At 36.9% G+C, this 26,955-nt stretch overlaps 1 protein-coding gene across 1 annotated transcript in view; it reads right to left on the reverse strand.

The window, feature by feature from the left end:
* Nucleotides 1-26,955, reverse strand: part of LOC128636233 (mucin-6-like) — a 114,232-nt gene that overhangs the window by 36,777 nt on the left and 50,500 nt on the right. Inside the window, 8 exon segments of the mRNA XM_053689271.1 lie at nt 721-793; nt 3,360-3,464; nt 5,913-6,051; nt 13,333-13,453; nt 14,960-15,082; nt 19,659-19,866; nt 24,824-24,933; nt 26,688-26,775. Of these exon segments, the coding sequence (XP_053545246.1) occupies nt 721-793; nt 3,360-3,464; nt 5,913-6,051; nt 13,333-13,453; nt 14,960-15,082; nt 19,659-19,866; nt 24,824-24,933; nt 26,688-26,775 (967 nt within the window).

The following is a 26,955-nucleotide window of genomic DNA, read 5'->3' on the forward strand; positions in this document are numbered from 1 at the left end:
CATTAGTAAGAACTATTAGTTTCAGTTAAAATTTAAACAGCTTTTTCCCCAGTCTAGTCAAAATTAAGTTTTCATGATGCATATAGGGCATGCAATTTTAAACAACGTTCCAATTTACTTTTGTCATCAAATTTGCTTTGTTCTCTTGGTATTCTTTATTAAAGGGTAAACTCATATGCTAATTGTTTAGCCCTTGAAGGCCGCCTCTTATCTCAGTGCATTTTGACAGTTTTCAGAGTTAGACAGTGCTAGTTCATGTTTGCCATATAGATAACATTGTGCTTACTCCTATGGAGTTACATATGAGAGGGCACTGATTGTCAAAATAACTGAAATAAGGGGTCTGCAGTCTGCAGAGGCTTACAAGGTAAAAAGTATATTAATATAACAGTGTTGGTCATGCACAACTGGGGAATGGGTAATAAAGGGATTATCTATATTTTTAAACAATAACAATTCTGGAGTAGACTGTCCCTTAAATTCACATTTTACAGCAAATAAAGCTGCTTTTCATGTGGATGATTGACATGTTCATAGCTTCATTTGGTCAAAAGAGTTCCATTCCATTATACAGCAGATCTATTTCACATTTTAAGATTTCTGTTATCTATAAGAATCTTGTTATAAACCTATTATTATCTAACAAAACATTTGTAACACTTTTTACAACTCTAAATGATTGTATTTTTTTGTTTCCTATTTATATTTATCATCACTCACCAGTAACATAAGGAAGCATCTTTAGCTGACTGTCCACTGTGATTTGTTCATGTTTGGATAATATTATCGCTCCCTAGAATAAATACACAACTATTATTTATGAACAGTTAGCAGTTTAGAACCAACTTTGTTTAGTTGTGAATGGTAAAACGATTAAAAAGGTAAAAAATAAAAAGTGCATGAATACATTTTAATTTTTAAATGGAAGCATTTTTGCAATATATTTATCTAGTGAAAGTTATTATACACACATATCAGTGACAGATCTCCATGGCCATTGTATGTGGTGTTTTAGTAATATTATTAGTCCTGTTTTATTAAATTTTATGTATGTTTCATTATTAAATTATATGTACAATTTAGTGTACATTTTATTATAGAACTTAATTTATTGGGCTCCTTTGCATACGTATCTATCCAGATACACTTTGTCCTATGCTGCAAGCCTAACTCTTAGACCCATATTTATCAAGCTCCGTACGGAGCTTGAAGGGCCGTGTTTCTGGCGAGTCTTCAGACTCGCCAGAAACACAACTTCTGAAGCAGCGGAATCGCCGGAAATCAACCAGATCGAGTACGATTGGGTTGATTGACAGCTCCCTGCTGGTGGCCCATTGGCCGCGAGTCTGCAGGGGGCGGCGTTGCACCAGCAGCTCTTGTGAGCTGCTGGTGCAATGTTAAATGCGGAGAGCGTATTGCTCCCCGCATTTAGTGAGGTCTTGCGCACCTGATCGGCACTGTCGGATCAGGTCCGCAAGTCCTATGATAAATAGAGGCCATAGGCTCTACTTGTTTGGATTTATTTGTTCAGTTTTATTCTGAGTAGACACTCAATTTACAAGGCCTACTTCCTTATTCATTGTAATTTATTAACGCTATATTGTGGTTAGGATATCACATTTTTTATATATTGTATATAGCATTATTGAACTTTTATCAACTGCAATCTGCTTATTTTGAGCTAATCTTTAGATTATAGGTTATTATATTTCTTTTATATATTATCCTGTATACAGTATTTTGTATTTTTGTTGTATGACCATATATATAGCTATATCCTTTTTCTCTAGCTTTTAGCGCCAGTACCCCAGCTTTGTTTTTTAATTTCTAATTTTGGGCCCTGTTTGAGGGAGCCCTCCCGTACTTGGCATTAGGGTGTTCTATAGCGCCAGCTTTCCCCTGTTGACTAATGAATAGAGGGACCTAGATGGCCCAGGTTCCATCAGCACACAGTGCATCCAGTTAAGCGCACCCAAGAACCTTCCCTGCCAGACTCCTTTTCAGCTTAGCGCAGTCAAATGACAGTTTCATCCACCCCTAAAACGGCTCTGTGTGGGCCCTCCAGCCCTGGCGCAGGGCACCGGCTACACCGGCAGTAGTTCCGCCTCTGCTATGTGTCACTAGAGGATCAGGACTCAAACAACGCACCCTAACAGAGAGCTGGTGGTGGTACTGTATGTCTTACATGTTGCCCTGGAAATTATGCTGCAACATCTGCATCCCTTTTTGCTTGATAATCAAAAGTGAAACTTTAGCAGCTATATCCATTATTATTATACTGACAAGAAGCAGCACACATAACATGCTAGTAAATGTAGTTACTACACTGTCGCTTGCACATAACTATGTGTCTACCCCTGAAAGGGAGTTAAATACATAGGTAAAGTGAGCTCCAGACTGGGAATGCACTTTTATGCTAGAGCTGAACAAGACCGGTGATTAGTGGCTACGCACATATGCCTTCCCTGGTTGGCACAGCTACCATTTTTATCTCAGGATCAGCAGTATATTGCTGGTGCTATTTACTTATTTGCAAATCAGACTTCTTTATACACCCCCCATGTTTTTAATGCTGAAATGTTGGGGGTGGGGGGGGGGGACAAGATTGAGCCAGAGGCTTTTTTATTTTTTCAAAATGATTATTGTAAAGAAAGGAATTTGTTTATATGTATTTAAAGATTTCTACACAATGGCAATATAAACACAAATACTAATTAAATGGGTGTTTATAAAATCTTATTTGGACATTCCAGCCAAAATTGGAATCCACGTGGATACATTTCAGTTTTGGATAGAAACATTTTTGTAATATAAATATATTAGCAAAAATGCTTCTAGTAAATGTTATAGCTGTTTCAAAAGTGTATTTAAGTATGCACCAGCATTTTAAACACAGCACTTGCTCAGAGAGCCTGGTGATACAAGCCCCACTGGTGCTCTGAGCAGCTGCATTATTTAAAATGCTGGTGCACTGAGAATATCTAGTTATGCCTCACATGCCCGTGCATAGAAAAATTTTAACACTAAAACAGTGGTAACTGTTACTAGAAGCATGCTGGTTATTATACAAATATAGCTGACGTGATTTCAAGTATGGTTTCCACAAATCAGCTACTTCTCAAATCCAACATCTAATTTCTAGGCATATATCTTGCCCGTGTCATCTTGCTTATAGGGGTTTTAACTTATTTAATATCACTGGCATCCAAAGGTTTAATTTGTAAGGCAAACCCATTGCTGTATAACAATGTGTATTGAATTGATCAATAAACAGGACTTTATAGGATGTAATGCCAACTATTCCAACTATTCCATAAAACATGGTATGCAGTGGATCTTTTATAACTACAAATACTTACATTTGAAGAGGTGTAGATCACATTGGTCAGGCAGGTTTCTGAGTAACTCATTCCACATTTCTCAAACGTTCCCATGATGGTTCCCTTATCAGGTAGGTATTGACTCTGCAGGGAAATTTTTAACAATTGTATTTCATCTACCATAAAATAATGTATTCAGATGCTTGACAAATGTGTTCAAATTCTAAGAGCAAGAACCTTTTGGCAATTCATATGATATATATATATATATATATAATAAATGTTGGAATTGTATTGCCTAGAACGGATCCAGCCCCACCAACCTAAGTTTAAAGGGATGTTAAAAATAAGTGCTAGATATACTGATGTATTCAAAACAAAGATTATTCTTAGAATAAATCTAGATGTATTTTTTACAATTACATTAATTGTTTAAATATTGACAATATAAGTGTAAACATTCCTATAAAGTACTTTAGCTTCTATAAAGTAATGGGTGCACCATATTTTAACTATTTTATTTATTTATCTCTGTTTATGCAAACAAGGCTTTATGGAAACCCTTTTAGATAATCTTATGTTCCACACATCCTTGTTTGGACTGTCTCTTTTATTGACTTTTTTTTATCTGTTATTAATTGACATCAGCAGGAAAGATTTATAATGGAGAACTTAGGTTCAAATATGGTGGCATCCATTTCTTTAAAGCACTGGTTTTCAAACCTGTCCTTGAACCTCCCAAACAGGCCAGATTTTCAGGATTACCTTGGGTGAGAGCAGGTAAAATAACCACGTTTACTGATCAGCTGATTATTTCACCTGTGCTCCAGTTCAGATATCCTCAAAATCTGACCTGTTAGGGAGGTCTGAGGACAGGTTTGAAAACCAGTGCTTTATTGAGAATTTAGAAAACCAACCATTTTTAGAGTTATATTACATGAAAAGGGTACAAAATAAATCACAAAAGCATACTGCAAAGTTTTTTTTTTAACTACACATAACTAAATATTTTATATTCCAATCTCATACTGTTTAATATCTCCTTAAGGTGTGGCTGGAAGTGGGGGACACTTATGGGTGTCTTTGGGATTCTAAACCAGGGTACAAGAGTATAATTTTAAACAGTAAGTGGCTTCCTGGCACCTGTGTTTGTCAAGCTCTGAAATAGAATATTTATATTTTATTAGAAAACGTTTTGAAGATATTAAAACAATCTGAATGATACTGACTTTATTAATACTCATATGGATATTGTGCGTCCAGTCAATTTTATATTGGATATTTAAAGGGCCGCTAATGTCAAAATTAGTTTCATGATTCAGATAAAACATGCAATTTAAAAGAACTTTCCAATATAGTTCCATTATCAACATGTGCTCATTCTTTTTAAATGCATGCTTTCTGAGGCTCCAGCTCCTACTGAGCATGTGCAAAAGTGCACAGTATATACCTATATGCATTGGATGTGATTGGCTGATGGCTGCCACATGAAACAGGAGGAGGGAACATTGAATTAAAGGGACATTGTACACTAGATTTTTCTTTGCATAAATGTTTTGCAGATGATCTATTTATATAGCCCATCTGGGAGTGTTTTAATAAAAATGTATAGTTTTGCTTATATTTTAAGAACATTGTCCTGATTTTCAGACTCCTAACCAAGCCCCACAGTGTCAGATGTATACATGCGTTTACAGACTCCTGCAGGCTCCTGTTTATGTTAGCTGTCTTTTCATATAAAGGGAAGGGGGAGGGGAAAAGGTCTGCTCTTTTTGTTTACCCAGCCCCTCTCAGTGGGTGTCCCAGTCTAACCTCATCAACAGTGCTAAACTGGGAGCTTCCAAGTAAGTTTTCAAAAGATTTTATACTGGATTTTTATATCAGTATCTGTGCATATTCTTCTTTATAGTAGTGTCTGTTACATGCAGTTTTATGTATATTGATGTATACTGTCACCTTAAAGGGACACTGAACCCAAATGTTTTCTTTCATGATTCAGATAGAGCATGAAATTTTAAGCAACTTTCTAATTTACTCCTATTATCAAATTTTCTTCGTTCTCTTGCTATCTTTATTTTAAAAGCAGGAATGTAAATCTTAGCAGCCAGCCCATTTTAGGTTCAGCACCATGGATAGCGCTTGCTTATTGGAGGCTGACATTTACCCACCAATAAGCAAGCATAACCCAGGTTCTCAACCATAAATGATCCGGCTCCTATGCATCACATCCCTGCTTTTTAAGTAAAGATAACAAGAGAATGAAGAAAAAATTATAAAAGGAGTAAATTAGAAAGTTGCTTAAAATTGCACGCTCTATCTGAATCATTAAAGAACAAAATTGGGTTTAGTGTCCCTTTAACTTGGAAATGTGCCAGAAAATATTCTATTGCTCATTTCAAATTCACAGTAAGTGCGATTGTCTATTTTTATTGTGTATATGCCAGTTATTCAATTAGTTTGTATTACGTGGTCTTTTAAAACAGTCCATGATGTGCAATTCAGGAGATATACAAGTATACAAATCCCATTAGCTTTGTTTTGGGAAGACATTTATAGTCCTGTATATGAACCTTTAAGTAGTAAGTGACTTACTGTAACCAAAACGTAAACACATGATCCGTGGAAACGATACAGGTTCGAATCAAAGGTTGTTACATATGATCCTCCCTCAATGGAACATCTTCCAGGGCATGGTGTTTTGGTGCAGTTCCACTGACCCATCTGGCATTGACTATGAACATAAGAGAGATTAAAGGGACATTGTAAAATTGTGATGTATTAAAACGCAGCATTTTGGTCTGATATAATGTCCTTCTTTTACTGTATGTTAAACTCCTTCATAAAGGTTAAGCACATAGTTATAGAGACATGAAAGTCAAAATTAAAATGTCATAGCTCCAACAGCATATAGAATAGAATTTACTTCTCTTATAAAATTGACTTTGTTCCTTTTGTATCTTTTGTTGAAAAGCATACCTCATCAATGCATATGCCTCTTGTAACTGGATCTCCAGATGCATTCAGCTATCTTCCAGTAGTGCATTGCTGCTCTGACATGGAATTTAACTATGTGTTTAACCATTTTGCAGGATTTAAACACAAAGTTATATGCAAGCAATAGTGCATTAGAAAATTTGCTTTTCACACTTGCACTCCTGGTACAACCCCTTTTCTGCTACAGATGAATATTCAGCCATTGATTGGAGCATACACATGTATTAGGGCGATTTATAAAGCCCTTTCGGCAGGCTTTGCCTGCCTACGACTGCAGGTTCTCACAAGAGAACCTGAACACCGTATTTAACAAGCAGCAGTCATCAGACCGCTGCTTCCCTACCCTTTCGCCACCTCTTAGGTAGCGAATTTCAATCTCCGTAGTCTAGTCTGCCCGGAGAGATTGATAGCTCCTGTCTGCGCGTGATTGGCTGTGAGCGGGCAGGGGGCGGGATTTCATGCAAGCGCAAAATAGAGGCGGGCTGCGGCGGACAGGGGCGCGTATGTGCACCCCTGTCCGCATCAGCTTGATAAATCGCCCCCTCTCTGCTTATTTGCTCAACTGCTGTATCCTTATTTGCACGAATAACACAGCAACAACATTTGCAGTGTTAACCACATAGTAAAAGAACAGAAATGTATAAAAAATGTATTTTATTTTTACACTAATAGCTCCCTTTATTTAAAAATCTAAAATAAATAAATAAACTAGAACAATCCAAAATGCCTTTAAATTAAAGGGACATTAATAACCAAATTCATTTCATGCACCTCCCTCTAAATATAAATGCCACCACTTTGGAGCTTACACTATAGGTGTCTGAAGGAGAGTTGCTAAACAGTACAAAACAGGTCATCACTAGAATGCCGTGAAAGGCAAATTTCAAAATGGCGGCATGCATGACTAAAGAGAGGCTGGGAATATCCTCATTATTATGCTGATAAAATGTATTTAGTGTTCAATGTCCCTTTAAACAAAGACCTAAATTGAATGCCTTTTGGGTCTAATTTAGTGCATGTTTATTCGTATAGTGCATCTTAATCTGCTTTAATGTGTTGTTGTTTTATTAAAAAAAGTTGTTTAAATACATCACAGTGCAAAGCTTTCTAAAGGATACCAAATATAACTAAGTGCACAGTCACTGGCACGCTTGTATTGCCACATATCTTAAAAGGGACGGTGAACACTCTGAGAGTGTAATGTAAGATTTTAAATTATGTGTAGAAATTATTATTTAGTCATTATTTATTTTACCCCTATTTTCCGGTAACGAGCCTGAAAATTAAAGGGACAGTCAACACCAGAATTTTTGTTGTTTTAAAAGATAGATAATCCCTTAATTACCAATTAACCAGTTTTGCATAACCAACACAGTTATAATTATACACATTTTACCTCTGTGATTATATTGTATCTAAGCCTCAGCAGACTGCCCCCTTATTTCAGTTATTTTGACAGACTTGCATTTTAGCCAATCAAAGCTAACTCCATGGTAAATTCACGTGTATGAGCTCAATGTTATCTATATGAAACACGTGAACTAACACCCTCTAGTGGTGAAAAACTATCAAAATGCATTTAGATTAGAGGTGGCCTTCAAGGTCTAAGAAATTAGCATATGAACCTCCTAGGTTTAGCTTTCAACTATGAATACCTACAGAACAAAGCAAAATTGGTGATAAAAGTAAATTGGAAAGTCGTTTAAAATTGCATGCCCTATCTGAATCATGAAAGTTTTTTTTGGATTTGACACTCCCTTTAAGATTTTTTTTTTTTATAATTCTGAAAACTGATAGTGCTCATAGCAGTCTGCATAAGTCTAACCCTGCTACATATTTGTCTCTAATTGGCTTCAGCAAAAATGATATGTACTGAATAACAATGAAGAGTTTACTAACATAGTGTATAGTGTCTAGCTGTGTCTACTACTGTAACAAGCTCTGATTGGCTCCTCTAAAAAAAACTGCCCCTTTAAATGTTATAACTGTACTTTATTTCTGAAGACATTTTAGCATTGGGTGTCTTGAAACCCAATAACGGCCCAGCTTGCCAAGCAGTCCAGCCATTTATGGCATTAAAGCTACAGATGTTTATGATGGGAACTCGCTTGCAACCTGGCAGGAACACTGTTTAATCAAGTAGTGATCAGATTAACATACTTTACTGGCACAATAGGTGACACTGATACATCCAGGAAGCTATGCGGATAATGACTTATTGCGCAACAAAGCTGTCACAGTAACTGAACCCAGACACGGCTAATTGTATATAGATATTTTTGTTTGTATTTATAGTGCGTCAACAGTGTACACAGCACTTACTACAGCGGAGAGCGTCATGTCTTTATTAGTCATAAGCAATAAGGCCTCTGGCTCACGGAGCTTACACTCTAAACTGGTTGTAAGAAGGTTTATAGACAAAGTCTGGGAGGAATTGGTTAGCAGATTTATCCGTTAAATAAAGCCTTTCTTCCTGGGGGTTATTATTTGCTATAGTGCTTTATCTTTTATTTTCTATTTTTATGGAGTGCATTAAAAATACATTTTGGTTCTTTGTTGAATAAAAAAAAAGGGATTTTAATATCATTATAATTTTTTTAATTGGGCCTGTGTTTAAAGGGACATGAAACCCAAATGTTTTCTTTCATTATTCAGATAAAGAATACAATTTTAAACAACTTTCCAATTATACTTCTATTATTTACTTTTCTTCCTTCTCTTATTATCCTTTGCTGAAAAGTTTATCTAGGAAAGCTCAGGAGCAGCAAAGAACCTAGGTTCTAGCTGCTGATTGGTCGCTGCATATATATACTGATTGTCATTGGTTCACTCATGTGTTCAGTCAGCAACCACTAGTGCATTGCTGCTCATTCAACAAAGCATACCAAGAGAACAAAGTCAAATTTATAATAGGAGTAAATTAGAAAGTTGCTTAAAATTGCATGCTTTATATGAATCATGAAAGAAAAAAATTGGGTTTTATATCCCTTTAAATTTTATTTTTTATATTCTTGAGAGCGTGCCACTGCCCGACAGAAAAGCTTATCCATATTAGCTCATAAGCTTCAAACAAACAATTTGTACACTTCATGTTTGTTTCAAAATAGCTTTACTTAAAGGGACGTTAAACTTAAAAGGGCAATGTAAGGCCTCAGCCTGAAATGTAAGTAAGGGTTAAGGCCTTCTGAGTAAATGTGACCAGGTCAGGTTTGCAACGTTGTTGGATGGGTGGTTGCTTAGCTATAAAATCAGGGATCACTCAAGCTTGGCCTCTTTTATGTGTTCTGTTCCCTGGAGTTTTCTCCCCCCCCCCCCGTAGTCCCTCCCACCATCCCTTGATGTGATGTCAGGCAATATGCTTTAAGGCTCCCATATTGGGTTACTTTAGGGTTTTTGGCTCCCATAGGGTCAGTTAACCTGGAGGAGATAAGTCTGTAACGAGCAATTTAGCATTATAGTCATGGTGTACACTTAGATTATATGGGGTCCTTAATAACCGTAGTAGTTGTTTGCGTCCTAGATAGGTGGTTGGTCTGGGCCCTGGCTACAGATAGAGATTGCGAGTGAGGGTCATTAAGGCGAGTATCACATCCCCAGGTTTGGGCCTGGGGTTCTCCTCCTGGTGAACAATGGGCCGAAGAGCTTGGGGAAAAGCATCTGTCAACAAACCCATAGTAGCCCCCCCCCATGAAGCCTGGACCCCAACCAGCTTAGCAGGGATTTTTGTACTAGGTCCTGAATGTTGCCATCTGTGGTTATCTTTAAAGGGACATGAAACCAAAAAAATGTCTTTCATGATTCAAATAGAGAATACAATTTTAAACAACTTTCTAATTTACTTCTATTATCTAATTTGTTTAATTATCTTGGTATAATTTATTGAAGGAGCAGCAATGCACTAATGGTTTCTAACTGAACACATTGGTGAGCCAATCACAATCAATATATATATGCAGCCACCAATCAGCAGCTAGAACCTAGGTTCTCTGCTGCTTCTGAGGTTGCCTAGATAAACCTTTCAGCAAAGGATAACAAAAGAAGGAAGCAAATTAAATGATAGAAGTAAATTGGAAAGTTGTTTAAAATTGTATTCTCTATCTCAGTGATTTTCAACCTTTTTTTTGCCACGGCACATTTTTTAACATTAAAAAATCCTGTGGCACACCACCATCCCAAAATTTTACAAAATCACACATTGTAGTCTAATACTTCATATATATATATATATATATATATATATATATATATATATATATATATATATATATATATATATATATATATAAACAATTTAGTCAATTCAATTAAGCTGTATTAGCATGACAGTAACTACAACTGTATTGCCAAAGCTAGAGGCAGTGCACAAGTATTGAACCCAAAAGCAGAAACTACTGGGGCCCAAGAGATCCTACTTTTAAAGTCCCTAAGCCTTGGGGGCACCAATATAAGAGTTTCACAATCAGTGTAGGATAAGCACCAATTCACGGTGGCACACCTGACGATCTCTCATGGCACACTAGTTGAAAATCACTGCTCTATCTGAATCATAAATGAAAAATGTGGGGTTTCATGTCCCTTTAAGGATGAAAAGTTCATTTTGATATTAACATGACCTGTACTGTCTTTTAGCCAACTCTCTCTTGTTGAGAGTTAATTATGATTGTCTGTAGTTGTTATAGAACTATATGAGGCCTTTAATTCCTTATGTAATCTCCCAATAAACTGTGTAATTATGGATGATTACAAATACTTTGCAATACACATTTATTATTTACTTTGCTTTATTTTCTATAATCTAACTAGACTGTAAGTGCACTCTGTAGAATGTGGAACACTCCTACATGCTGCAAACTGATTGGTTTAAAGAGTTTAGTTCTAACTGTCCTTAGAACACTGTAAAGGTAGCAATATAAACAATATTCTAAAAGCTTTTCAAGGGTGTGTATCAAGCCCTACAATGCATGCTTTTCTAACAAAATGACAGGTTGTAAATGCTTTTCAAACATTTATTTTTATGCAAATAAGTTGCATGGTTACATTTGTTTTGACAGCTCCCAGCTTAGAAGTTTGGATATACATACAAAAGTCCTGCCAAAAACTTTCATCAACTGCTTCCAAGTTACAAAGGATTTTCTGCTGCACAGACAATCTCCTGTGCCACAAAAACTGAAATTAAGGGACTTTCTAGTCAAAATAAAACATCCATGATTCGGATAGGGCATGCAATTTTAAACATGTTTCCAATTTACTTTTATCATCAGATTTACTTTGTTCTTTTGGTGTTCTTTGATCATATGCTAATTTCTAAGCCCTTGAAGGCCGCCTCTTATCTCAGTGCATTTGACAGTTTTTCACAGCTAGACGGCGATAGTTCATGTGTGTCATATAGATAACAATCTACTCACTTCCGTGGAGTTATTCATGAGTCAGCAGTGATTGGCTAAAATGCAAGTCTGTGAAAAGAACTGAAATAAGAGGGCAGTCTGCAGAGGCTTAGATACAAGGTAATCACAGAGGTAAAAAGTATATTAATATAACAGTGTCGGTTATGCAAAACTGAGGGAATGGTAAATAAAGGGATTATATATATTTTTAATCAAAGATAATTCTGGAGTAGACTCAATGGGAGCATTTCAGTTTTAAATTGAAGCATTTTCCTAATATACTTCCATTAGCAAAAATACTTCTGTTAATAATTATTACTGTTTTTAGTGGCATACGCACATATGCAGTGAATACCCATGTACCAGTATTCAAACACCACTTCTTCTCAGAGAGTCTGCAGTGGCTTATGTGACACAAATTAACTCTTCACAGGCACAATGCACACCACTGACAGCTCTCCGAGTTCGAATACTGGTGCACAGACCCTCACAGCATATGTGTGTATGCCACAGAAAAATAGTAATAACTTTTACTAGACGAATGGAGGTATATTGCAGAAATGCTTTTATTCAAAATTGAAATGCACCCATGCACGTTTCAATTTGACCTTTCTATCTCTTTAAGCTCCAAGAAAATGCAGAACTTCATCATCCTGCACATGTAATTGGTTTAATTAAGAGAATGGCTCTGAATAGAGAGACACAGGAATAAAAACGTAGCATGGCGAAAATTCATAACACTTTAACCCCTTCGTGGCGGAACAATAGTTTTCACATCGGAAACAAAGTTCTGATATAAACACTATTAGTAAAAAGGAAATTATGCAATTGATTTCAAGGCTGGGATTGGCTCATGAGAGACGGTCTACACTACTAAGCATGCCCCCCCCGGACGATCCTTGCCTTTGTCAAAGGGGGAAGCTGTAGGACTTCATATGTAATAGGAAGTTCCATGCCATGGATATCAAGAGAATGAAACAAATTAGATAATAGAAGTAAATTTGAAAGTTGTTTAAAATTGCATGTGCTTTCAAAATCATGACATAAATAATTTGGGTTCTGTGTCCCTTTAAATATGCCCCATTTCCAATGTGAACTTAGGGACTGCCCAGACTCCATTCAAGATATGATTTGACCCCACCCACAGCCTAATCAACCCCACACACTCAAGAACACTGAACACTCATGGCTCCACATTCTCTAGTTGTGGCTCCTCCCACAGATCATCCCACAGCCATGTTTTTTTCATGATTTGCAGACTTTTCTTATTCTATATCCTTGATCTCTTGATCTTTTAGCTTGTTTTGATCCTTATATTGATGTATCCCATTGTTTTTTCCCATTGTTTTTTTTTGTGCATGCTCAGTTCACTGGTTAGTTTTTAAACTATGAACCATAGCATTTTGTTGTTTTTTTAATTTAACTAGATTATGTTTTTGTTGTACTGTATTCTAATGTAAGTGGTTTTACTAGTTCATACTCTTCTATGGATTGGAATGGCTTAGAAAAACAGAACATACAATCTCCATGCTGAAATACAATATTTTTACACAGATATTCTGATGGATTGGAATGGGGACCTACGTATGTACTGTATGAGATTGACCATTTCCCAGTTTCATTTCCCAACTTACCAGTTGCTGCAGTCAGATTGGTAATGTTGTCCTGGGAAGTAGATTTTGCCATTGATTGCACAGGGACATTCACTGATGGGGATGCAGGTGTTGTTCTTTGATAGGTCATCAAGGACAGTGCCTAGGGGGGAGAATATCCCATAAATAATGTAATCATGTAATGTATATAGCAATTCTAAATTAGTTTACATTGTTTTAAATTTGCTAGTTAACTTATTGCATTGTCTGATGATGCTAAAACATTTGATTAGTTTCTTTGACTTTGTCACCCTTCATCAGATACATCTCTTTCTAAACTCAACATTGTACTCAACCCATGTCCATTGTCTTGACTCTGAAAACTCCTTTACTCCATATATACAAGCACTAACCAGAGACTACCATGCACACCTATCTAATACACACTTTTCCTCACCCAAGACACCAAGAAAATATGAATTCACTTACTCATCTTGTATCATATTGACTACTTCAACCTACTCCTGAGTGTCCTTCTCAGCTCACCCCACAACCTATGATGAACCCCTCTTCTAGATGTATCTACCTAAGTCCTACACTTGCTTCTCATATATCCTAGGATACAGCTCAAAGTATTGACCCTAACCTATAAAGTTCTTAATAGATTAACAGCCAACTATATTTCCACACTTATTTTCTAATACTTTCCAAACCGATATCTTCAATCAACTTCCAACCTACATCTATCCGCTGCTATCTTTACAACTTCCCTCTCCTGCCCCTAAAACTTTACCCATGATGCTCCTCGTTTCGGAATTATTTTTTTCACTCCATCAGACAGTGTCCCACTTTGATTAGCTTCAAGCTTTCTTTAAAACCCACTTATTAAAAGAATCTTACCAGCTCTCCAATTCATTCTGACAACAATAAATCTTGAACTGCTTTGTCTCACAGCCTTGACTACATTTCATGTGACGAGCTACACTACACTTAGTGGGAAATTTACCATCCCTGCAGATGGACAAGTTTGCAAGTAGTGAACCTATCTGGCTGCAATGCACAACAAAATGAATTCTCTTGTGCAATGCGATGCCATCCCCTGCTCTTGTGCAATCAATTGCGCTAGAGCAGTTTATGTCAGTCACCCCGAACAAGTAAGTGTTGGGGTGATTGATCTCGCCACTTCTGAGGTGTCAGAGAGGAAAAAAGAAGCAGTTTTTTCTTCTTAAATATGAGGTAGAAGGCTCATATATGCAATCCTTTTCCACGTAGCTGGAAAGCTGCGCATGCACTTTAATAAATTTACCCCTTTGTCTCGCCAATCTTCAACCTGAACAATCTCTTCAGAGTCGGAACCACCTCCTCTTTTATTTGTTTTGTTTAGTTTGTTTTATGTATCTGCATTATTTTATGCCATAAGTCAGTGCCATCATATACCCCTATTGATGTACCTAGTGCTACGGTATTTAGCAGCCCTTTACAAATAGGAAATGAGGAAAAAGAAAACGCTGAGTCTCATAGTATATCCACTGATTTATTGGGATACTGGCTTTGGTCAGCAAAGGTAAACTCTTATCTGACGCGTTTCGCGCAACAACTATACAATAATTACAGTCACTATAATTTGCACTGCTACACTGTTGAGTTCTACCAGCCATTCTTGTGTTACCTGGAGGGCAGAAGCAGCCATACACGCAGTGTGATGAGCAGGTGTAGAGTGGGTTAGAGCAAGTTGGTGTACACGGAGCTCCACACTCTTTGTAGATCTGGTTGGCCGGGCACTTCTCCAAGGCTAAAACAAAAAAAAGAACATTTTCCACTAAGCAGAAGAGCTAATACAAAATAATAGCATAAGAACTTAAAGGGATATTCCAGCTAAAATTGGAAACCACATGGGTGCATTTCGGTATTAAATAGAAGCAATTTTGTAATATTCATGTATTAGCAAAAATGCTTCTAATAAAAGCTATACCTGTTTCAAAAGTGTATTTAAGTATGCACCGTGCACCAGCATTTTAAACACAACACTTGTTCAGAGAGCCTACGGTGCTTGTACCATTTGGTAATGACTCAATTTGTTAATTGCTGACATGATACAAGCCCCACTGATGATCTGATCAGCTGCATTATTTAAAATGTGAGTGCAGTGACAATATCTAGCTACTCTTCACATGCACATGCAGAGAAAAATGTTAACACTAAAACAGTGATAACTCTTAATAGAAGCATTTTTGCCAGTACATGTATATTACAAATATGTTTCTATTCAAAGATGCAATAAATCTATGTGCATTTATATTTTGACTGGAATGTCCCTTTAATATAAATTGATATAATGAATAGAATATATAATGGTAGACTATGGAATTGTATGTCACTTTATGTACCATATACAGCATTTTACAGATAACGCCAGTGCAATTATTTCCAAACCGCTTATATGTTTGTCTTTATTGAGATTCCTTTTTCCATGATCCTAGATTTCTAAATCTTTATAACCTCTGTTTTAAATGTAAAAAGCTTTTATTCACTTGGATGTGTTTGGTTCATGAAGAATAATATTAACATATACAATTCTTTTTAAGGTTTCTGAATCAGTCTATGGGTCTCTATTTCTAAAAATACCCATATCCTCAAAAGTGTCTTCTTACTAACGTTTCCAAATCATTTAATGTTACCTAATCCTGAAACAACCCTTCGTTTAACCCTTGCCTAGGACACGACTACCACTGAGCCAGTGATAACGTATTGCTTTGGAGAGGCTCCATAAAAAAACAATATATTAGCCATGGGAATCTATACCTGCACTTCCACAATGGCTATTTCAATTAGTAATGGATTTGAAGGATTAGCAGTAACAAAAGTATGTCCAAGAAATGTTTAATAAAATGACCCATTGTGAAATACAGTAACATAATAGTCTGTCACAGTAACTGAAACCAGACAAAGCAGTAAATTATATGGAAAATGATAGTTAAGGCTAACTATGTGCTTAAAGTGACATAGTTGATAACCCAAAATACATTTCATTATATATCAGTTTACATTTCTGCAGTGGGAATATGTACTAGATGTGCTGAAATAGAACGTCATATGAATAGTTCTGCAGTGGGAATATGTACTAGATGTGCTGAAATAGAACGTCATATGAATAGTTCTGCAGTGGGAATATGTACTAGATGTGCTGAAATAGAACGTCATATGAATAGTTCTGCAGTGGGAATATGTACTAGATGTGCTGAAATAGAACGTCATATGAATAGTTCTGCAGTGGGAATATGTACTAGATGTGCTGAAATAGAACGTCATATGAATAGTTCTGCAGTGGGAATATGTACTAGATGTGCTGAAATAGAACGTCATATGAATAGTTCTGCAGTGGGAATATGTACTAGATGTGCTGAAATAGAACGTCATATGAATAGTTCTGCAGTGGGAATATGTACTAGATGTGCTGAAATAGAACGTCATATGAATAGTTCTGCAGTGGGAATATGTACTAGATGTGCTGAAATAGAACGTCATATGAATAGTTCTGCAGTGGGAATATGTACTAGATGTGCTGAAATAGAACGTCAAATGAATAGTTCTGAGTATTTGCGTCTGAGTCATGCTGCAACATTTTGGCGCTACTGATATCTTATGTCTTCATGTTGAATTGTTTTCGATCACACAGCATATGTCCATCCGTTATATACCCTGGGAGGCACTGTATTTACTGGTATACATCTTTCTTGTGAGGATTGTGAGCTGTCACTTAGACATAGGGTTACCAGGGGTCCAGCATTTAACTGGACAGTCCAGTATTTTGGCAGGCTGTCCGGTAAAATGTATGCAAAAATACTGGTCACTTAAATGTCAGCTAAATGTAAAGGGCTTCCTATGCCTCTAGTTATCACAAATATGCGCAAGAAAAGAAGTAACACTGTGTATTTTCTGTTACAGGCAGCCATGGGTGTTAAATCATGGCTGTGTGTGTGCCCATGTGTTACTGGCAACCAAGGGAATAAAATGACTACTCAGTTGTGAAAACTATAAATGGTGGGATTAAGGGTGGGCCCTAAGGTTGAGTTTTTAGGGGATATCACCTACCACCTGTGCCCAGTCACCTATAGGTTGCACAGTCTTTTTATAGAGCAGACACCCACTTCTGCTAAGGGCACATATGTTAACATCTCATATTATTTTATACTATTGACAGTGCTACACTTGGTGGGCTCCCAGTAGCTAAATGTCGCCTTGAAACACCTCTAATGCTATTTAAAAGGACACTAAATACATTTTATGCACCTTCCTCTAATCATGGGTGAGGCCATTATGGAACGTAGGTTCCATAATCTGTAGGAGAGTTACAGCGCACGTGCAAACAGGTCAGCGCTGGAATGCAGTGGAAGGTAGATTTCAAAATGGCGGCACTCATGACTAGAGGGAGGTGGGGAATAACCTCAATACTATGTTTATAAGATGTATTTAGCGTTTAAGGTCAAGTTTCTGTTAGTAGTTTAGATACTCTTTTTTTTCAGTGTTATCCTTTGTTGAAAAGCAGGAACGTAAGCTCACGAGTGTGCACGTGTCTGCAGCACTATTTGGCAGTAGTCTTGCAACATTGTTATACATTAGCAAGAGAACTAGATGGCAGCGCTATTTCCTGTCATGTAGTGCTTCAGGCATGTGCACGCTACCTATCCAGGTATCTCTTCAACAAAGGATAACATGAGAACAAAGCAAATTTGATAACATTGGAAACTTTTTTCTAAATTATATTCTATATGTGAAAAAATTGGGTTTCATCTCCCCTTTAAACAGCTCTGCTATTTACTTAAAGGGACAGTCAAGTAAACAGTAAACTTTCGTGATTCAGATAGGGCATGTCATTTTAAACAACTTTCCAATTTTCTTTTATCATCCGTTTTTATTTGTTCTTTTGGTATTCTTAGTTGAAAGCTAAACTTAGGTAATTCATATGCTAATGTCTTAGCTTTTGAAGGCCGCCTCTTATCTAAATGCATTTTGACAGTTTTTCACCACTAAAGGGCGTTAGTTCTTGTGTGCCATACAGATAACATTGTGCTCATGCACGTGGAGTTACCTAGGAGTGAGCACTGATTAGCTAAAATGCAAGTCTGTCAAAAGAACTGAAAAAAGGGATCAGTCTGCAGAGGCTTAGACAGATAATCACAGAGGTAAAATGTGTATTATTATAACTGTGTTGGTTATGCAAAACTGGGGAATGGGTAATAAGGGGATTATCTATATTTTTAAACAATAAAAATTCTGGTGTAGACTTTCCCTTTAATTGATCAAATTTTGCTTAATTCTCTTCTTATCCGTTGTTGAAGGAGCAGTTTTGTACTACTGGGAGCTTGCTGAACACATTGGGTGAGCCAATGACGGGAGGCATATATGTGCAGTGTATTGTTGTACCAGTGCCTATCCAGGTATGGTTTTCAACAAAGGATAAGAGGAGAATTAAGTTGTTTAAAATGACATGCTATGTCTGAATCATGAAAGTTTCAACTAACATTGAAAGCCCACAGATCTATGAGTTTGAAATTCCTTTGTCAACTCACATTAGACATATGAACATGGCTGTCAATTTGTGGCAATGGTTTGTCGCTGCTAAGCTGGGTTTTAGCTATGTGTTTAACATATTTGTGGGGTCATCATCAGTATAAGCTTACCATGCATAGAATATTTTATGTTTTATTGAACTTTCCTTTAAATATCAAATTTAAAATTAGAAAGGGTGAAGAACTGGTGTACCAGCGCCACCAAGTTGTCTTAGCACCCATACCCATGAGTCACTCTTTTACGTTAGCAAATTGACTAAAACAAATGTATCTGTAAAGATTTTTAGCCACTGAAAAAAATAATACATAATAGTATCAATATCCAATCCATTGTCTTTAAAGGGACGCTAAATCCATTTTTTTTCTTTCATGATTCAGATTTAGCATGCAATTTTAAGTAACTTTCAAATTTACTCCTATTATTAATTTTTCTTTGTTCTCTTGGTATCTTTATTTAAAAAGCAGGAATGTGATGCATAGGACGGAGCCGGCCTATTTTTGGTTAAGAACATAGGTTATGCTTGCTTATTGGTGGGTAAATGTAAGACTCCAATAAGCAAGCGCTATCCATGGTGCTGAACCTAAAATGGGTTGGGTGCTAAGATTTACATTCCTGCTTTTAAAATAAAGATAGCAAGAGAACGAAGAAAAATTGATAATAGGAGTAAATTAGAAAGTTGCTTAAAATTGCCTGCTCTATCTGAATCATGAAAGTAAAAAATTGGGTTCAGTGTCCCTTTAAGGTTAGAATACATTATTTTATAAGCTTCTAGACCTTGTGAAGAAGAATTGACTCACCACACAGTTTATTTCTTCTCCAGTTGTTTATAGGCTGGTTAAGCATGGCACATTGTATGGAGTATTGTGAGAGAGTGGGGCACGCACAGGTCTTGTATCCTGGAGTATCACAGGTCTGCATGTCTTTCTGACACATATTCACAAACAGAGCTTTGGGTACTAGGCAGGATTCAGACACCATATCCAGCAGATGATAACATTCACTAATCTAGAAGACAAACATCATATAAAATGTAAGTTAAATGATAAAAGTATTAAAGGGACTGAAAACCAATTTTCTTATAACTGCATCTAATAGACACTACTACAAAGAATACAATGCACAGATACTGATCTAAAAAAACAGTATAAAACAATTTAAAAACTTACTTAGAAGCTCCAGGTTTAGCACAGTTAAAAATGTTAGCTGGAACATTCACTGAAAGTGGTTCTATAGCCAAAAAAAGGAAAGACACTCCCCACTCCCCACTCCCCCTTCCTCTGCATATGAAAAGACTCTTTACACAAACAAAAGCAAGCTGGAGTAGGTATACATCAGTATTCTCCTAAAACTTTGGGGCTTGGTTAGGAGTTTGAAAATCAGCGCAATATTATTTAAAAATAATCAAAACCATACATTTGAAAAAGAAAAAAGAAGCTGTATAAGCTATATAAATGGATCATCTTCTACAAAACATTTATGCAAAGAAAAATCTAGTGTATAATTTCCCTTTAAGGATTCCGAATGTGCTCATCAGGTTACACAAAACAGCTTGAGCTATACACTTTCAGGAGAGGGTTGGCCATTGATCCAGTGCATGAGTTTTCAAAGTGTTAGGTGGTGGTCCTCCCCTCTGACTAAATTTACAAGACAGTGCCACCTCGTAATAGATGTTTTCTTTTTTATATCTTTAAAAAAAATGTAATATTTCTTTTTTATTTTGATTTGGGGAATTAACATCTGATCCAGGGTTCACATACAGCTCTCAAGCTGATTCTCAAAAGAGTGCTTTACTAATGTTTCAATTTGCACTTTAGTACTCCTGTGTTTAACGCAAATTACTGATCAAGACAACAAAACCAACGCAGTGTCTGAGCAATTTCACCCTTACTGCCTTTCTCCCACCTTGCTTCTTGTGGTTACCATAGGACAGTGAAAAGTGTCACTGCTCCTGCGCCTCCCCTTATATGCTCTGACATCCCCCTGGGGAGGTCTAGGGCACTGATTTTCAAACCTCTCCTCAAGGCCTCCCTAACAGGCTAGATTTTGAGGGTACCAGAGCTAGAACACAGGTTATTAGTTAACAAGGTTATTTTACCTGGAAACCAGTTATCTAGGGGCATCGACGCCTATCAACTTAAAGGGACACTCAAGTCAAAATTAGACTTTCACTATTCAGATAGAGCATGCAATTTTAAACAACTTTCCAATTTACTTCCATTATCAAATTACACTTTTCAAATTACCAGCTCCTACTGAGCATGTGCAAGAATAAATGTGTATGCGTATGTGATTGGCTGATGGATGTCACATGGTACGTGTACGCATTTGTGATTGGCTGATGGCTGTCACATGGCACAGGGGGAGTGGAAACAGACATAACTTTTAAAATTGTCAGAAAAAAAAACTACTACTCATTTGAAGTTCAGACTAAGTGCTATTGCATTGTCTTGTTATCTTGCATTTGTTGATTATGCAAATCTAATGTGTTGACTGGTACTCACTCATACTAAGCCATTTTTTGCATAATGTTTTCTTTAATTGGGCCTGGGTATAATATGGGTTAATGTCTTGGGGATGTAATTTCCAGTAATATTTAATTGATGTATGATGATCACCAGAACAGGAAATAAGAGACACCGAGGTATAAAGCTACAACAACTTTGTATGGACATCTAATAACTGAAAGATACTCAACAGTTTACAAAATAAACTGATCCTATAGTAGAAAGCTACCTATTTTATAATGTATTTACTTTATATGAGGCTAACGAGCGAAAGGAAAGGGGCATCAAATGATTATATTTTTGTGTGTCTATATTACCTAGAGCTGACCCTAAGATTGTGGCTACATGCATAGCGGAGAGAAAATACTAATATTTAATGGACTGCTGGTTCAGGAAGAAATTGGTTTGAGAAGCACATCCTGGAAATGGAAAACTTTGAGGTAGGACAATAGTTGCATTGATAGTTCTATGCTGGGGGTGGTTTTAGACAATACAATTATCATCTGTTCTTACACTGACTATTTCTATCTTTATTCTCCTTCTCTCCTTGCTCTACATAGAGCACTGGATATTCAGAAGAATGCACTACCTTGCAAATTCAAAATAGCTGACACCTTCTGAGATTTGGGGACGTTCAAGTTTAAATGTTAGGCATAGCAACCTCCCAACCAGGGACGGCTGAACCATAGGACCAAGTGGGTCCAATGGACCCCCAGGCAGTACTTCACAAGGGGCAGCACTGTCAGACCCAGACCACTCCTGTCCTCTTCATGCACAGTATTGTATTATTGGTGTTTAGGGAGATGAGAGGATTTGTGCTGAATTAGACACTATATATTCTTAGAAATATGGTTAAAAATATAACACTTTATTGAACATATATACAAGCGTGACAGTATCTATAATTGGGAATATAGGAAGGTGGGTAATATCACAACCACCTCTTAATTTGATCTTTATCCCAACACAAAATTAAAAACAAAGGGCCATGTAGCCAGAGGGAAAGGTGTGAATGGTATATTGAGTGTATTAGGGCTTGCGAGAAAAAACAATCATTCATTCAGATGTCAGACAGTCTATGCGCTCAAAGGCGTCGTCCTGCTGCGTACTGCTGTGATTAAACACAGTCAGACGATTTCTAGCTCAGTTCCCTAATTCAAATCTCTAAGTACAAGCACACACATATCCTGTATCATAGCCATACACAGTCTTTCTCACATCAAAGTCATCTATTAATTAATTAATGTAGCACATCTTTTGTATTTAAAGGGACGTGATACTCATATGCTAAATGACTTGAAACTGATGCAGTATAACTGTAAAAAGCAGACAGGAAAATATCACCTGAGCATCTCTATGTAAAAAAGGAAGATATTTTACCTCACAATTTCCTCAGCTCAGCAGAGTAAGTTCTGTGTAAAAAGTTATGCCCAGCTGCAGGTAAAAATTTTTTTGAAGAAATGAACAGCAGCCAATCAGCATCAGCAGTGCTGAGGTCATGAACTCTTTTACTGTGATCTCATGAGATTTGACTTAACTCTCATGAGATTTCATAGTAAACTTCCTTAAACTGAATAGGGAAATAACATAATTGTGCATGAGGCTCACTCCCTTGCCTGTCCCGGGACAGATATAATCATTTGCTGCCTAGAAGTTCTTTACAATGGGATGTGGCTGCTGAGGGATTTTTGAGGTAAAATATCTTTCTTTTTTACATAGAGATGTTCAGGTGATATTTTCTAGTCAGCTTTTTACAGCTATGCTGCATCACTTTCAAGTGTTTCAACATTTGGGTATCATGGCCCTTTAGTATCATTCCTAAGTGAGTTTAGACGTAATGTATCAGCCAAGAAAGGATCAAACAGTGTAGCACTAAAGCGGTACTGGTAATCGCTGCATTCACAAACAACCACCCTCTGGCCCCGCCCCTCTTCCACAGACCAGAACGAGTCAGAGATGACATTCAAGGTGGGACAAGTGCATATTTTCCCTAGCTACCTTCCCACTTATTACGCAATTGTGCATAAGCATTGGTTACATGCAGGTAGGCAGGCTTAATAAGGTCAGAGGCCAGGCTAGTAGGTTGAAATGCTTATAATTAATGTTACTACTGGGGGGCATAATTGTATTCTCGAACCCAGGTAGCACAATATCTTGAGCTGGCCCTGCTCCCAGCATCCCCTAGAAGTGCCACTATAGCTAGGAATGAGATACAGAAAAATATAGAGGTCTAAAAACATATCAAGTGGATGTTCACTCTCAATTTGAACAATATCTTGTGTCCAATACTCTTAAAGGAACATTAAACCCCCCAAAAAATATTTCATGATTCAGACAGAGCATGCAATTTAAAAATAAAAATAAAGTTTTTAATTTACTTATATAATCAAATTTGCCTCATTTTCATGATTTTCTTTGCTGAAGAAATACCTAAGTAGGTAGCCAGCGTATGTCTGGAACAACTAACTCATTTAGCTAATTTTCTTTGTTCTTTTGATATACTTTGTTGAAAAGCATACCTAGTTAGGCTCAGGAATTGAGAGCTAGTTGCAGATTGGTGGCTGCACATATATTCCTCTTGTGATTGGCTTACAAATATATTCAGATAGCTCCCAGTAGTGCCTTATTACTACTTCAAAAAAGGATACTAAGAGAATGAAGCAAAATTCATAATGTAAGTAAATTGGAAAGTTGCATAATCTGTCTGAATCATGAAAGAGATTTTTTGGGTTTCACGTCCCTTTACTTAAAGGGACAGTCTAGTCCAAAACAACATTTCATTATTCAGATAGAGAATGTAATTTTAAACAATTTTCCAATTTACTGCTTTCACCAATTTTGCTTTGTTCTCTTGGTATTCTTAGTTGAAATCTAGGAGGTTCATATGCTAATTTCTAAGCCCTTGAAGGTCGCCTCTTAGCTCAGGGCATTTTGACATTTTTTCACCACTAGAGGGTGTTAGTTCATGTGTTTCATATAGATGACACTGTGCTAATGCACGTGGAGTTCCTAGGAGCATGCAAGTCTGTCAAAAGAACTGAAATAAGGGGCAGTTTGCAGAGACTTAGATACAAGATAATTACAGAGGTAAAAAGTGTATTAATATAACTGTGTTGGTTATGCAAAACTGGGGAATGGGTAATAAGGGGATTATCTATCTTTTAAAACCATAAATATTCTGGTGTAGACTGTCACTTTATTGGCAATGTTCAGTGAAACTGAAAAGGTGGAAACTTTGGAAGAACAAAAGGTGATAAAACTATTTATGGATGAAATAAATTATTGGTATAGGTTGCAAGGGCTGATTTGAATTTATATGTAGTTCAATTTATTGTATTAGTTTATCGATCCTAAAATGAATTTGGCTTATCCGATTGTATATTTTCACTAGTACACTTACATAATTAAACAAACAAATAGGAAAGGCGCCTCCTAGGTTTGGGTATTTTTACACTTACATATTTGTTGCTGTATGTCTTTTTGGTCTGTGGCAGTTGGAGAAGACATGTCACACCTGGGTCATCTACTTGCTGCAAGTTAGCAAACTGATATGGCTTCACCAGCTTTCCTGTAAATGCAGAGAAATGGGCATAGCATTATATTGCTTAGATAACATTGTGTGACCACACACACCTAAGGTTAGCAGGAGTCCAGCATTAAAAGAAGTGTCAAGTATTTCAACCAGCTGTCCTTAATCTACCGTTATATAAACAATGGACACTTAAAGGGATTTGAAACCCAAACATGATTCAGATAAAGTATACAATTTAAATAACTTTCCAATTTACTTCTATTATTGAATCTGCTTTGTACTCTTAGAATCCCTTGTTGAAGGAGCAGCAATGCGCTACAGGGAGCTAGCTGGTGAGCCAATGAACAGCAGGCATATATGTGCAGCTACCAATCAGCAGCTGGTGCCCAGTGATGCATTGCTGCTCCTGACCCCACCTAAATATTATTTTCAACAAGGATACCAAGAAAATTAAGCAAATTAAGCTGTTTAAAATGCCATGCTCTGTCTGAATCATGAGAGAGAAAAATAGGTTTCATGTCCCTTTAATGACCTTTTAAATTTACATTTTTAAAGGATGTCTAGGCCTCAAGCCTTTTCAAAAATTGCAGTAGTGTGGAGTAAGGTAAAAATCACTGGTTTGAGCTGCCAACAGCCTCTCAGCCTCTAGAGTAAAATCACTGGTTTGAGCTACAAGCAGCCGCTAGAGTAAAATCACTGCTTTATAGCTTCTGTAAAAGCATTGTTTGTATTTAACAACTGAAGTTAGAGCAGGCTGTCATCACAAACCTACTTTACTTTGTAACAGTTCTCCCCCCCCATCCCCCCCCAGACATTAATTCCCTCTCCTATATGTATTGGTAGATTTATCATAGGTAGGATGGACAAGGTTCACATGTAATGTCCTATCCACCCAAGATCATAAAATGTGAGGAGCATTTGTTCCCTAATTGCTCAAGAGCAGGGCTTGTCATTCAGCTTGGTCAAATCAATCCTGACAGTTATATGCCCATATCAGCCCTCAGGTTAGTGCTACAGCCTTATGGCCCATGAACCATATTCCAAAATGCTTTATCATATTGGACCTCATCAGTTAGGTGTCCAGTATTTCTACGCTGAGTGCATTATTTTACACTACCTGTGGACGCTCCTCCTCCAGGGTTTCCTGATCCTGCCTTGTACAGCTAGCTGGTCTGCTGTGAAAATCAGCCTGCATCTATTGGCACATTGGAGTGCCGCTACAGAATGTGAGCACCCTGCACTTGTTTGTACTCCCCTCCTGCTGTTGATCGATTCACACATACGGCACCTCTCTCATTGTTTTATTTTCAGAGTTGTCTACCATTTTACGGTGAAGATTGAGTGCTGCCTCTTGTCTTTTGGATTATTCCTGTGGATTCTACTTCCCACCACTTCATATATACTCTGTTTATTCACCATGGACTGTGATATGTATTGGTGACTCATTAACTTTGTTATATTCTTTTGGAGCATCCAACAACATACTAGCGCCCCCTATAGGGTTTGTACCCTTCCTTTTTTTATATTTTAATGACAAAGTATTGAAATACTGGACTGTAAGGTTAAATACTGGACACCTGGCAACCCTAGTGCCCAATAAAATCTATGAAAATTCAGAATTTATTTTGTGAGTATTTAGTTTGAACCTTACATACTTAGCTTGTTTGTTAATTACTCCACATCTACTGTGTGTGGTCTTTAAAATGAATCTCTACATAAAAACACCATATTCCAAGCGGTTGATATGTGTGTTTATATTGTTGTACATCATCTCTATTTAGGTGTCTTACCGTCTACCAGGAAGTCATCCATGTGAATCCCATTAAAGTTCCCACAGAGACCACAGGTTCTGTTCATGTACTTCCTGTCTACTTCAACCTATAAGATTAAATATATGCAAGAATAAGACACAGCCATTTTGAATTTGTTCATACAGTGTACCCAACATTTCATTTGTTAATTGAATGGTATATTTGATAAAATAACTCTAAACGTTTTCAAAAGTCACATACTTACTTCAGTCTTCAGCAGAACATATTTGAATAGACTTTTAATTAA

This window comes from Bombina bombina, chromosome 7 (assembly GCF_027579735.1).
Source record: "Bombina bombina isolate aBomBom1 chromosome 7, aBomBom1.pri, whole genome shotgun sequence".
NCBI lineage: Eukaryota > Metazoa > Chordata > Amphibia > Anura > Bombinatoridae > Bombina > Bombina bombina.